General features: G+C 43.1%; 1 protein-coding gene across 1 annotated transcript in view; it reads right to left on the bottom strand.

Moving 5' to 3' along the window:
• The window catches only part of LOC124710862 (TBC1 domain family member 19), a 173,422-nt gene that overhangs the window by 12,737 nt on the left and 145,102 nt on the right, over positions 1-15,583 (bottom strand). The window contains exon 11 of the mRNA XM_047240959.1: positions 11,787-11,988. Within this exon, the coding sequence (XP_047096915.1) occupies positions 11,787-11,988 (202 nt within the window). The remainder of the gene's footprint in view (positions 1-11,786; positions 11,989-15,583) is intronic.

The raw sequence follows: 15,583 nt of genomic DNA, 5'->3' as shown, positions 1-15,583 counted from the left end.
ACAATAGGGGATGAAAATTTTTAAGAAAATATTTCGTTATTATAAGTGTTTAAAACTAAACTTATGAAAATTGGTATTTCACTTCTAAGTTAGATATAAAGAAATATTTGTTGGGGCATGGAAGTTTCTATGGAAATATTTCCACAAGAATGCAAAAGGCATGATTAACAAAAACTTTGGATTCCAACTACCAGAATTGGTTTTTGGTCAGAAGTACATTCGGAGAAGACCATGCTTATATGGCCTTAATTAGCATGAAACTCCTGTAAGGTGTTGCAATTCACAAGCAACATAAAAATTTGATTAACCTAAAACAAAACAAAAAACCTCTACAGGCCGTACAGTGTACACAAGTGAAGCAGCAGGCACTAAGCTAGAAATGAATAAGAAAGTAGGAATAAGGTAAGCTATTACAAACATCATAGTGGACATATTATTGTAGCCGAGATAGACTCGAAGCCAACACCCATCACAGTAGTATGGGTTTATACTTCGACTTTCTCAGCAGGTTATGAAGAGATTGAAAGAATATATGATGAGATGAAGCAAATTATTGTGAGAGTGAAGGGAGACGAAAATTTAGGCGACATAAGACATTGGAATACAGTAGTAAGATAAGGAAGATAAGGAAAAGCAGTTGGAGAATATTGATAAGGGGAAAGGAATAAAAGAGGAAGCTGCTTGGAAGAATTCTGCACAGGACATAATTTAATCATCACTAACACTTTGTTTAAGAATAATGAAAAAAAGTCAATCAGGTGTAAGAGATCTGGGGACAGATGAAGGTTTCAGGCTGATTATATAATGGTAAGACAGATTTTTAAGACCAGATTTGAAGCTTCAAGCCATTTTCCAGGACAGATTTGGACTCTGACCATAGTTTACCAGTTATAACCTGCAGACTAAAACTTAGCAGTATTCGAAATTCCTGAATGGAGCAATACATAAAACAAGGGAAAGGCAACCAGTCACCTACAGTGAATCGATCTGTGGAGCACAGCATTCACACTTGCTTTCAAGCATCAGCTCTTTTTCTGATGATAGTACACACATTCACACATACAACCACACTATCACCCAAATTTACACTCCTGTGACCACTACTTGCCATTTCCAATACCGGTTCGAGAACACTTTTCCACAAAAGTGAACTATCATTTCACAACCCATCTCTTCCCTCTTTTCCATTGTACACTTTCACCTGTTTCTGTTTTTGCTATTAATTTTCATCCACAATCCTGCACTAGGGCATACCTCTCTGTTTGGGGCCCCAAGAAGCTGCTACTAATTCTGTTACATCCTGTACAGAAATCTTACAGTTATTGCACCTCTGGTGCCTCTCTTGGATTGGTGCTCCAAGTTGGCTTGAGTGGTTTGGGCCTTAAACTGGCCCTGGTCGTTAAACTCAAGAGAGTGAGAGAAGCAGACACGTTTAATGACCAGTTGAATACAACATAAAATGGTGCTCATGATAAAACAGTGCATTTTTTTTGGAAGTGTAATGCAAAACACAATTCATGGAAGATGTTTGTAAACTGTTTGAAACTGTTTAAAACTGGAAGTTATTTGGCAAAACCTCCTGCAAAGGCTGTAATGCAAAATGCACTGGTGAAATGGCATGAAACAGGCTCTGTAGCAAAACCCTAACTATCCAAAAAAATTCGAATATCAACAAATGTTATTGTAAATATTTTCTGGGTCAGTGTTACTATGTCCACCTTGTATATTAGACAGGCAAAATACCATCAGACATAAGCAAGAATGAATAATTCCAGTTTCAAAGTATGCAGGTGCTGACAGAAATGAATTCTACTGAACCATCAATTTAATAAGAGTATGTTATGACTGCAAAATAGTGACATAAATTATTTGAAGAAGAATGGAAAAATTTTTAGCAGCTGATGTTGGGGAAGATCATTTTGGGTTCCTGGTGAAACATAGAAACATGAGTCAATACTGAGCCTATGACTTATCCTGGAATATACACTCCTGGAAATGGAAAAAAGAACACATTGACACCGGTGTGTCAGACCCACCATACTTGCTCCGGACACTGCGAGAGGGCTGTACAAGCAATGATCACACGCACGGCACAGCGGACACACCAGGAACCGCGGTGTTGGCCGTCGAATGGCGCTAGCTGCGCAGCATTTGTGCACCGCCGCCGTCAGTGTCAGCCAGTTTGCCGTGGCATACGGAGCTCCATCGCAGTCTTTAACACTGGTAGCATGCCGCGACAGCGTGGACGTGAACCGTATGTGCAGTTGACGGACTTTGAGCGAGGGCGTATAGTGGGCATGCGGGAGGCCGGGTGGACGTACCGCCGAATTTCTCAACACGTGGGGCGTGAGGTCTCCACAGTACATCGATGTTGTCGCCAGTGGTCGGCGGAAGGTGCACGTGCCCGTCGACCTGGGACCGGACCGCAGCGACGCACGGATGCACGCCAAGACCGTAGGATCCTACGCAGTGCCGTAGGGGACCGCACTGCCACTTCCCAGCAAATTAGGGACACTGTTGCTCCTGGGGTATCGGCGAGGACCATTCGCAACCGTCTCCATGAAGCTGGGCTACGGTCCCGCACACCGTTAGGCCGTCTTCTGCTCACGCCCCAACATCGTGCAGCCCGCCTCCAGTGGTGTCGCGACAGGCGTGAATGGAGGGACGAATGGAGACGTGTCGTCTTCAGCGATGAGAGTCGCTTCGGCCTTGGTGCCAATGATGGTCCTATGCGTGTTTGGCGCCGTGCAGGTGAGCGCCACAATCAGGACTGCATACGACCGAGGCACACAGGGCCAACACCCGGCATCATGGTGTGGGGAGCGATCTCCTACACTGGCCGTACACCACTGGTGATCGTCGAGGGGACACTGAATAGTGCACGGTACATCCAAACCGTCATCGAACCCATCGTTCTACCATTCCTAGACCGGCAAGTGAACTTGCTGTTCCAACAGGACAATGCATGTCCGCATGTATCCCGTGCCACCCAACGTGCTCTAGAAGGTGTAAGTCAACTACCCTGGCCAGCAAGATCTCCGGATCTGTCCCCCATTGAGCCTGTTTGGGACTGGATGAAGCGTCATCTCACGCAGTCTGCACGTCCAGCACGAACGCTGGTCCAACTGAGGCGCCAGGTGGAAATGGCATGGCAAGCCGTTCCACAGGACTACATCCAGCATCTCTACAATCGTCTCCATGGGAGAATAGCAGCCTGCATTGCTGTGAAAGGTGGATATACACTGTACTAGTGCCAACATTGTGCATGCTCTGTTGCCTGTGTCTATGTGCCTGTGGTTCTGTCAGTGTGATCATGTGATGTATCTGACCCCAGGAATGTGTCAATAAAGTTTCCCCTTCCTGGGACAATGAATTCACGGTGTTCTTATTTCAATTTCCAGGAGTGTAGGTTGTAGAAAGGAAAACTTACATTTATCACATTTGTAAATTTACATAAAGCTTTTGACAATATTGTCTGGAATATGCTATTTGAAATTTTGAAAGTAGAAGAGATAAAATACATGGAGTGGAAGGTTATTTAGAGTTTGCACAGAAACCATAGTGCAGTTATAAGAGGTGAACAACATGGAAGGGAAGCTGTATTTAAGAAGGGATAAGCCAGGGTTTTAGCTTATCCTGATCTTATTCACTCTGTACACTGAGCAAGCAGTATCGGAAACCAAACAAAAATTTATAATTAGAATTAGAGGTCAAGGATAATAAATAAAAATTTTGAGGTTTGCCAGTGACATAGTAATTCTCACAAATATGTCAGGAAATTTGGACAAGTAGCTGAACAGAATAGTTAGTGTATTGAAAAGATGTTACAAGTTGTATATTAACAAAAGTAAAACAAGTGCAATGGAATGTAATCAAATGAAATCAGGCACTGCTGGAACAATTGAATTAGGTCACAAGACACATAAAGTAGTAGATGAGTTTTACTATTTGGGCAGCAAAATAACTGATGTATAGAAGAAGCTGAGAGGGTACAAAATACAGACGGTCTATATCAAGAAAACGTTTCCTGAAAAAGAGGAAGTTGTTAATACCTTATATAAAAGTAAGTGTTACACAGTTTTTCTGAAGATATTTGGGTGGTGTGTAGCCTGGAAGTGGAAAGTGCAGATAAGCAGATCAGACAAGAAGAGAATAGACATTATCGAAATATGGTGATACAGAAGAATGTTGAATATTAGATGGGTAGGTTGAATAACAAATGAGGAGGTACTGAATCAAACTGGGGAAAAAAGGAGTACGTGGATGGAATTTTAACAATATTATGAAAAAGATAGTTGCTAATTACTATATACCAGAAACGCTGAGTTGCACATAGGCACAAAAAAGACTGTCAGAATGTGGGCTTTTGGCCAACAAAGCTATTGTCAAAAATAGACAAAACACACACATGTGTACACACACACACACACATACAAACAATTATGCAAACTCAACTCACAGACCCATGACCACAGTCTCTGGCAGATGGAGCCAGAGTGCAAGCAGCAGTGTCTGATGTGAGAGGCAACTGGGAGGGAATAAGGAGGAGGCTGGGGGAGTGAGGAAAGGGATGCAGGGTAGGAGTGGGGGATGGTAAAGTGCTGCTGTGGGAGCATGCAATGATGAGGTGGAGAGTAGGCCAGATAGGTGCAATTGGGAGGTTACACAATGGGCAGGGGAGAGAGAGGAGGGGAATGGTAGCAGAAAAGACGGAATGGGAATGGGCTAGGGGCTAGATGGGTAAGGAAAATGACTAAGTTGAGCCAAGGAGAGCCATGTGAATGAAGGAGATATTGCAGGGAAAGCTGGTGTTGGTGGGAAGGTTCCAGGTGGCACAGGCTGTGAAGCAGTCATTGAAATGAAGAAAGTCAAATTGGGCAGCATGTTGAGCAACAGGATCATCCAGTTGTTTCTTGACTACAGTTTTTCAGCAGCTATTCATGTGGAAAGACGGCTTGTTGGTTGTCATGAACACTTAGAATGCAGCACAGTGGTTGCAGCTTAGTTTGTAGATTACATAACTGGTTTCACAGGTAGCCATGCCTCTGATGGAATAGGTCATGTTTGTGACTGGACTGGAGTAGATAGTGGTGGGAGGATGTATGGGACAGGTCTTGCATCTATGTTAATTACAGCGATATGAGCCACGTGGCAAGGGGTTAGGAACAGGGGTTAGGTAGGGATGGATGAGGATATTGTGTAGGCTTGGTAGGCAGCGGAACACCTCTGTGGGTGGGGTGGGCAGGATAGTGGGTAGGATATTTCTCATTTCAGGACACGATGAGAGGTAGTCAAAACCCTTGCAGAGAATTTAATTCAGCTGGTACTGAGTCACAAGGAGAATGCTCTTCTGTGGCTGGATGGTGAGACTTTGGGAGGAGGTGGGTGACTGAAAAGATAAGGCACAGGACATCTGTTTTTGTACAAGGCTGGGAGGGTAATTACAATCTGTAGAGGGCTCAGTGAGAGAGACTGCTCATTACTATATATGTGATGGCCATAGGTTGCTAGGCCATATGAAGGGACTTCTTGATATGGAAATGGTGGCAGGTGTTGAAGTGGAGGTATTGCTGGTGGTTGGTAGGTTCGATATCGACACAGATACTACTTTAGCCATCTTTGAAACAGAAGTTAACATCAAGGAAGATGGCTTGTTTTGTAGAGTAGGACCAGGTAGAGAAAATCGGGGAGAAGATACTGAGGTTCTGAAGAAATCTGAATACGTTGTCCTCACCCTTGATCCACATCACAGAGATGAACAGTGGTAGTCCAAGACAGGAGTAGGAACGAAGCAGGGTGGAGGGATTTTTGAGGTGGCATTGTGCATGTTGATCTAGTTTCTGGAAGGAAAGAGTTTTAGTGTGCAATATGGGATCCAGGAATTTGAGACTGCATAGCAGGAGAATTTTACAGATGGAGAGAAGGTATTGCATGGAGGTTTGGGCCTGATTGATATGGTTTTGCAGCACTGTATTGGTGAGAGCAAAGGACTGGGGGAATCTGATCAGATGGAGGTTATTGTGGAAGGAAGGGTGGCAGCCAGAGATGGATAATTTGATGGTAAAACCATACAAGGTGATTCCTTGAGCTAAGCAACAACACAAGAAAGATGTGTGGGACTGAGTTCTGGCTACGGATAAGGAAACTTTTCTGTGTTGATGCAGATGGAAGGAGCAATGATCCTTGGTGGTGGAAAAAAATGAGTAAAAATACATAAATGACATAGAATTACATCTGAAAGAATTTGCAAAAATACACCCAAACACATGACAAAGTCACGTAAAGGATTAAATAAGTGGAGACAATATGAAATCTGAGGGCACAGGCTGATAGTGAAAGGCTAAAACCACAATGAGATTATGTGAAACCGCAATGAGATCAAATAAAAAAAATTAAAAAAATGTAATGTCGTTACAGGTCTGTGAGTGGATAAGTGAGAAGAAGGGAGATGACAGATGTGACTAGATTATGTGAAATTAGTAGATGCAAACTGGAATGGAGAGGAGGAGTGAAGGGAGGTGAGTGGTTGGTAGGATGAGATACAAGGTCATGTGCCAAAAGACAGTTATGGGGAATAGCACACAAAAATACGTGAGAGTGACGCAGGGAGAGTGGTCAATTTGGAGGCATAGGACTAATGATATTGGAGGAGGTAATGTGGGACATGAGATGTTGCATCAACTATCAGCATGGCCTTGTAGCTACTCTCGTGTGTGGCTGTGATAGTTGATAAACTGTGGTTCGTCAGTAGAGTGTGCAGTTCAGTTTGTTAAACCCTTGGTATATATTGAGAGAGATCACTCATCATTCTATCCTCTGTTTCACTTAAAACAGAGAAAGGAGAGATGAGCAGTCCCTCTCAGAATAAACCCAGGGTCAAACTGAGGCTTTTACAGATCATAAGTATCCTCCCAATACTGGAAAAGTAGATTTCCTGTGCCTCATCCTTTCAGTCACCTATACATGCATCATCTCCAAAAGTCCCACCATCCACCCACAGAGGAATATTCTCCTCATGCTTCAGCACCATCCAACATTGGAACAACTGAATTATATTCTCCAGCAGGCTTTTGACTACCTCTCATTGTTCCCTGAAAGGAGAAATGAGTTATCCACCAAATACTACATTCTTCATTCAGTAACTGTTTCATGGCCTGTGCCATCTGCCTTCCCATCAACACCAGCTTTTCTGAATTGTGCAGGTGGAAACTCTCCTTGCAATAGATTCTATGATCCCACAACCCTCCTGGCCTCAACCTTCACTAGACTTTGCCTTTATCCATCTAGCCCCTTGTCTGTTCCCATCCCATCTCTACAGAGCCCTCCATACCACCAATGCAACCAGTCTTTTCAATTCTCTTCTTTTCTGCTACCGACCACCCCCTCCCCTCTCCCTGTCTGATCTCCCGATTGCACCTAGCTGCCCTACTCTCCACCTCATCCTCCATGCCCCTCAGCAGCCATTTACCATACCCCATCCCTGCCCTGCATCTCTCCCTCTACCTGCCCCAGCCTCCTCCTTCCCCCACCCAGTTTCCTCACTCATCATCATGTGACACTGCTCATAGTCTGACTCCAGCTGCCACAGACTGTGGTCATGTGGGAAAGTTGCTACTCACCATATAGCGGAGATGCTGAGTTGCAGATAGGTACAACAATTAAAGCTTTTGGCCAATGGCCTTTGTCAACAACACACACACACACACACACACACACACACACACACACACACACACACACACACACACACACTTACACTCACACAAATGCAATTCACACATTCGACTGCAGTCTCAGACAATAATATTGTCACATACCATCCAGGATATTCCATTGTTTGATTTTGCCTGATGGATTTTCTTCCATCCTAACCCTGTGCTGTTTTCCTTTGTTGCTATTTTCTAATGCATTATTGTACTCAGTGTCCATCCTTCTTTCTCTTCTTAGCTGTGTTTCTCTTGTTGTCTTACAAACTGCACTGCACCTCTACTTATGGACCATAGTTGATCAACCATCTCTGCTGCAAAAGCAGTCGACTACAAGACCATGCTGATAGTTGCTGCAGCATCTCATATCCCACATTACTCTTGCCAATATTGTTAATCCTATACCTCTAAATTGATCACTCTCCCTATGTCACTCTTGCTTATTTTTGCGTATTATTTCCCATACCTTTCCTGTGGCACATGAGCTTGCATCTCATCCTACCAACCCCTACACACCCTCCACTCCATCCCAGTTTGCATCTATTAATTTTGCTTAATCTAGTCACATATGCCATCTCCCTTCTTCACACTTATCCATCCATAGACCTGTAACCCACATTACAAAATTTTATTATTTTTTCTTTGATCTCACTGTGGTTTCACACTAATTTCAGTTGGTTTTTGCCTTTCACTATCAGCCTGCTCCCTCATATTTCATCTTGTTTTCCCTTGTTTCATCTATTTAATTCTTTACGTGCTTTGCCATGTATTTGGGTGCATTTTTGCAAATTCTTTCGGATGTTATTTAGATATTTTTACTCGATTTTTCCACCACTATGGATCCTTGCTCCTTCCATCTGCGTCAATACAGAAAAGTTTAGTATATGAAATATACCAACAATTTCCTCCACTGATTCTTCACAATTTCTGTTCCTTTTAACACACAGTGCCCTGCTTGTCACTATCAATGTCACTTTCCTTTACACTAGCATCCCTAATGCCCATAGCCTTACCACTATTGAACACTATCTTTCCCAACATCTGAAGGATTCCAAACCAACAACCCACTTCCTGAAACTTCCTGGCAGATTAAAACTGTGTGCCCGACCGAGACTCGAACTCAGGACCTTTGCCTTTCGCGAGCACTTGCCCGCGAAAGGCAAAGGTCCCGAGTTCGAGTCTCGGTCGGGCACACAGTTTTAATCTGCCAGGAAGTTTCATATCAGCGCACACTCCGCTGCAGAGTGAAAATCTCATTCTGGAACCCACTTCCTAGTTGCCATGACCAAATATATCCTCACCCTAAATTACTTCTCCTTTGCAGGTATTAACTACAAACAAATCCAGGGTAAGGCTATCACACCTGCATGGCATGATCCAATGCCAACCTATTCATGGGCCATCTAGAGGAATCCTTATTAAACACCCAGAAATCCCAAACCCCTCATCTGGTTCATATTCATCAATGGCATCTTTGTGATTTAGATAAAGGGTGAGGACACCCTGTCCAGATTCCTCCAAAACCTCAATACCTTCTCCTCCATTTGTGCCACCTTGTCCTACTCAATCCAACAAGCCACCTTTCTCAATGTTAACTTCCAACTCAAAGATGGCTACGTCTGTACTTTAATCCACATCAAATCTACCAACCACCAGCAATATCTCCACTTCAGCACCCGCCAACCTTTTCACAAGAAGAAGTCCCTTCCATACAGCCTAGCAACGTATGGCCATCAGATATATAGTGATGAGCAGTTGCTCTCACTGAACCCTTTATACGTCATAATTACTCTCCCAGCCTTGTACAAAAACAGATGTCCTGAGCTTTATCTTTCCAGTCACCCACCACTTCTTAAAGTCCCACCATCTGGCCACAGAGGAGCATTCAAGTTGTGACTCAGTTCCACCCAGGCCTGAAGCAGCTGAATTAAATTCTCCGCCAGCGTTTTGACTACCTCTCATCATGTTCTGAAATGAGAAATATCCTACCCACTATCCTTCCTACCTCTCCCACAGAGGTGTTCCACCGCCCACCAAACCTACACAATATCCTCATCCATCCCTACATAACCCCTATTCCCAACCCCTTGCCTCATGGCTCATATCGCTGTAATTGACATAGATGCAGGACCTGTCCCATACAGCCTCCCACCACCACCTTCTCCAGTCCAGTCACAAACATGACCTATTCCATCAGAGGCTACCTGTGAAACCAGTCATGTGCTTTACAAACTAAGCTGCAACCACTGTGCTGCATTCTGTATGGGCATGACAACCAACAAGCTGTCTGTCTGCATAAATGACTACTGACAAACCATGGTCAAGAAACAACTAGACCACCCATTGCTGAACATGACACACAGCATGACATTTCTCATTTCAATGGCTGATTCACAGCCTGTGCCATCTGGATTTTTCCCACCAACACCAGTTATTCTGAATTGTGCTGGTGGGAAGTCTCCCTGCTATATATTTTATAACCATCCTGGCATTAACCTTCGTTAGTCATTGACCTTACCCATCTAGTAGCCCCTTCACTGTTCCCATTCCAGCACTACACAGTACTCTACTCCACCAGCGCACTCAGTCTTTTCACTTCTCTCCTTTTCCGCTACCTCCCTCCCCCCCCCCCCCCCCCCACCCCCCCCTTCCTACCTCTCACTCTCGCCCTCTGTCTAAACTCTTGATTCCACCCAGCTGCCCTACTCTCCACCTTGTCCCTACACATTGGCACAGCAGCACCTTACCTCCCCCCACCCCTACCCTCATTCTTCCCCGTCTCTGACCCAGCCTCCTCCTTACCCCCACCTGGTTGCCTTTCCCATCATGTGCTGCTGCTCGCAGTCTGGCTCCAGCTGCCAGAGACTGTGGTCATATGTTTGTGCACAGGTGTGCTCGTGCATGCGTGCGCCTATGTGTGTGTGTGTGTGTGTGTGTGTGTGTGAGTGTGTGTGTGTGTGTGTGTGTGTTGCCTACTTTAGAAGAAGGTCTTCCTGGCTGAAAGGTCAGTTTACAACAGGCATTTTGTTGTGACTATCTGCCACTTGGTTATATGGTGAATAGCAATTATCCTTTTAATATTATTATGAATTTGCGACAGAGCTCGACTAAAAGGAGGGATCAATTGATAGGAGATATCTTGTAGCAGAAAGAAATTATCAATTTGGTAATGGAAGTAAGAACTGTTGAGGGAGACGAAGGGATGAATATGGTAAGCAAGTCCAAATGAAAGTATGCTATGCAGAGGTGAAAAGGCTTGCACAGGGCAGGCTAACATGGGGACCTGGATCAAGTCACTCTTTGGACTGAAGGCTACTGCAAATATATAAACATTTTTTATAGTGCTGTGGGCCAAGGTCACAACAACTTGATAAGAAAATAAGAGAAATACTGTAAAGTCTAATATAATGCAGTATGAATACCCTGGAATATACATGTTGTGAAATTTTTACTATGCTCACAAGTAACATATCTGCAGTCTCAAAATGATAAAGGCGAAGGTGAGCCCAGCACATGTGAAAATTACAAACATATTGATTATGTGGATGGAGAGACTGAATGAAGAAAATCATATTCAGTGTTTGCACTTGATGATCATTAAAAAACATGCAAATGGAAATGCTTTAAATGACCCACCTAAAACATTTATTGACTTCTTTACAGCAGTGGAAAAACGAGCCTACAATAGCCTGCAGACAGTAATGTACATAGTTACGTATTTTGTAAAGTATTTTTATACCATACTGAAGTACAGTGATTTACTTGAAGTTACTGTACAGTTTATGTTTGGTAGCTGTTTGAGTAAAGTTTACCTAACTGCTATATTTGGTAAGTTCTTTAACAGTTTTATCTTTGATGTTCTTTAAATTTAAACATTGAACAATATGTAGCACAGTATAACAATGAATTATATGCTTTTACAAACTTTCCATGCATAGTCTGTCATTTCACAGATCACTCTCAATATATTACATTTATGCTGTAATGCGGGGATACAACATGTATTCCGACAACTGGGTTATAGGAGGCTTTTACTGTACATACAAACAGAACAGTTCAGTAATCAAAATTAATACTTACGGCTGAATCTTAATGTGTTTGAAATGAAACCAGAGCTGTGACTCATGACGCTGTAATAACTTTTCAAACAGCAAGCACAGACAAAGTATTCCTTGTTGATGAGATGACACCTCATGGAGTCGAAACAGATAGCGCATATAGAAAGCCCGGAAGGTGTGATATACAGCAACTGGGTCATCATACAGATACAAGAAAGGTGTAGCTGTTGAAATGAAGGCATCTGTTATTGGCTGAAAATCAATTTACTTAAGATGCATAATATTATAATACAACACATTTTGGGTACAAGTAATTAAAAACAGCAAATTATAAAACATGTGCACACACACACACACACACACACACACACACACACGGGGAGAGGGAGAAAAAGAAGTACCATAAGTACTTATGATTGACACACACAGCGTCTCAGAATGTTTTGTGGTAATGAGTAGGGGAGGGGGGGGGGGGGGGGGGAAGGGGGAAGATGGAAAGATCGTTACAGAAGACATTAACAATATGACATTGAGATGAAGAGAAACAATTAGGAAAAAAGGAAGCTGTGGATAGGAAAAGAACAAAGGAACAATGAAAAAAGTAGTTAATGCAAATAGCTGCTAAAGGCAAAGTAGGTGCTGTATTGACATATTGTAAGACTGCAGAGGCACCTTTGGTAGAAAGAAGGAACAAAATGTATATGTACCTGCAGCTGTATTCCACATATATATAGCATCAGTACGCCTTGTGTCTTTTCTATGCATAGTTCTGTGTAAATTGTTTTACTGTCACTATACACCACATTCAGATATGGTCCTAGCACATTGTCTTGCCTGTTGATGTTATGTTTCTAGCTCTCCATTCCCAGTTTTCAAAATTTTGTTAGGATATTTTTTTGTTTTAGGATTTTTTTAAAAAAGGAAAAAAGCTATTGGTACTTCCAGCCACGACCACTTCCAACAACTTGCAATAACAGCAGCCAAGGAGGAGGAGAAAGCCAGGAAGCCATGAGGACACCCTCACCTCGCTCAATTTCAGACACATGGCAATAACTGATGGATGCCTGCAGCCCTTAGGAAGGTCAAGAATGCACGCACAAAATCATGTGACTTCTTCTGACCTGGTGGCAGTCATTTTACCTGCCTTAGAAAGAAGGAATGTGTCGACAATTGTGTGAAGAATTTGTGCAGGAAGGTGTGTAAAAGAAGTCAGCGTTCTTAATAAGATTTTTTCTCAACAGTAGGGATGTTCCTTATACATCACGGATGCCAGCAGACTCTGAGAGATGAAGTCCAAACTTGAGTCTGTCCAGGTCTCAGGCAGAGAGAGAGAGCAAGAGAGAGAGAGAGAGAGAGAGAGAGAGAGCTGTTGCAAAGAAGTGTTGTGTAGCTGCTCTCACAACTGCACTGAAATGCAGAAAAATGTCATAAGAATGTGAAATTGTGATAAAGATGCCAGTTCCTGAGGCACACAAGAGCCCACGCCAGATGGGAAATTTCCACCCTGTGCAGAGAGGCGTGGTCATGAAACAGCGATCTATCACTGGGCTGCATTGAAAATTTAGTCTGCCAATGACAACAACAGTAGGAAGAAAATTTTGAAGAGGAGCTGAGATAAGAGATGGATGAGCTGCAAAAAGGGACAGTCATTGAGACAGTGTGGAAACAAGAGGACATGAGGTGTCTTCCATCCATTTCCAACATTCAGCCATGCAACTGACAACAGGCAGACAATGTGGAGATTGTACGTGACCTTCACTGCAAAGCTGCAATTCCTGATGAGGGCAGCCAACTCGTGCGGCACAGTTCTCAAGTGACGCTCCATTCAAGATTGAGATTTGTAATTTTGTTTTGGTTTTGGTTTGTGTAAACGACATTGAAATAAATACATGTTTTTCATGTTTTGATCATATTAACAATCTGACGGCAGAGAAGAATTCCCAGTTCACCATATCTTTGGCACGCAATGTGGGGCAATCCCATTAGCCATCTGCTCGTCATTTGAAGTCCAACAGCAGAGAAGAATTATCAGTTCACCACATTTTTGGCGTCCAACATGGTGCTTCAATTTGACTTCATTCTCACTTTATTGTTAGTGAGAGAACTTATAACTTTTGAGAAATTATAACTTTTGAGAAACGACTCAGGAAGACTTTCCATTCCTTTATTAGCATATGTGATGTCAGGAGGATGGATGGTGTATTTTTGTGTGGTGGATGTGTTTCAAATGAGCATACAAAGCAGATATAGTGGCAGCTACTATATTTAGTTTCAGTTCCCACAAATTCCCCCATATTTGATGAAGCAGTTTTAGAACGTGTAGTTTGTTGTTGTGATTATTCTGTTCCATGATTTCATTGTTCTGTTAGCGAATACCAGCATTGCCAGCAGCATCACATTGTTTGTCTGTTTGTTCTGTGGAGTGCTTTTGGTTTTTAGTTTCGTTTTTCTATGCAGCTGAGGTCTGGGAGACTGATAAATATGAAAACAGTCAAGTCAGTTGAGTAAATTTTGGGGGTGAGTGAGGAAACACAAGGCTTTTCTGTGGGGTATCCATCAGAGTCCACTGGATCAAACTCTTGTGATCTTAGAAAACTACACTTCACAGTGAACAGCCATGAGGGAAGAGAATAAAACCTGGTTTGAAAGACTGGAAACTGTGCTAAAACTTTGCAATCAAAAGCATGATGGGCAGACTGCTGAAGTTAGGAATGAACTGAAGATCTAAACTGAAAATCTACAGACAGAGGTCATCAATAGCATTGACGAGGGGGAAAAGAGTGTGAAATGAAGGTTCGCAGCTTAGAAACGTGGGTGAAGGCAAAGATGACTGATGTCTCTGTGCACATAGATGAGGAAAGTAAATCATCCAAGGAAACACAAAGAATAGTGTTAGTCCTTGGACAAGAAGTGCCTGCAATGCGACAAGGTAATGTCCCTGTAATGAAGGTCACCCCAACGAATTTGCAGGCCACACTACCAATGCATGGGGTGGACATGCCACTGCCCAAGTTTGGCCGAATTCACAGCACTCACCCAAAGACATACCTAAAGAATTTAGATGTGTATTTGCATGCAAAAGGAGTGGCGGAATGTAATGCTTTACTTGCTACATGGCAGATGCTCATCAGGAGGAGGCTGGCTGGTTTGATGTTACAATTTGCGAGAACAGTAGTTACAAGGATTACTGCACTAAATTTCTGGCAAGGTACTGGAACATGCCCACAAAGGCGAGTGCAAAAATGAGTATATATATCGGAGACAGTATGAGCCACAGTCACGCCAATCCATGGCAACATATCCTGCTCACTTTGTCATTCTAGCGCGTTACTTGGATGACAAAATGTCAGATGAGGAATGGTGCAACGTGTGCAACGTGATGTGCTCACATCTCCTGCTCATACACAAGGTTCACTCATCGGGGCACTGTCAAGAGTACAGTTACTCAATATATTAAGATCCTTGGACGAAACCGAAGAGCAGGAGAAACAAAGGACAGCAAATGGACACGCAATTAGGACAGAAAATAGGGTGCCACAAGGGTTTGTGCGCCGCAATGACAGACAGAATCGGTGAAACAATGGATGAGGGAGAGAAGATCGGAATAGGCAAGAGTGAGATAGACGTCATGCTCCACACCATGGAGAACAAGCCAGGAACAAAATGCCAAACCAAAGATGCCACATGAGCTGCATGCAAGCATCGCATTATTGGAGAGGCCGTGAGAATAATGCAGGTTCACCACCTCCTACCTCACCTCAGGCAGAGGAGAGTGAGATCACACAAATAAATGATCTGAGAAAATGAGATATTGCAGGG

This window comes from Schistocerca piceifrons, chromosome 1 (assembly GCF_021461385.2).
Source record: "Schistocerca piceifrons isolate TAMUIC-IGC-003096 chromosome 1, iqSchPice1.1, whole genome shotgun sequence".
NCBI lineage: Eukaryota > Metazoa > Arthropoda > Insecta > Orthoptera > Acrididae > Schistocerca > Schistocerca piceifrons.
The sequence above is the reverse complement of the archived record's forward strand: the minus strand, read 5'-3'. Positions and strand labels throughout refer to the sequence as shown.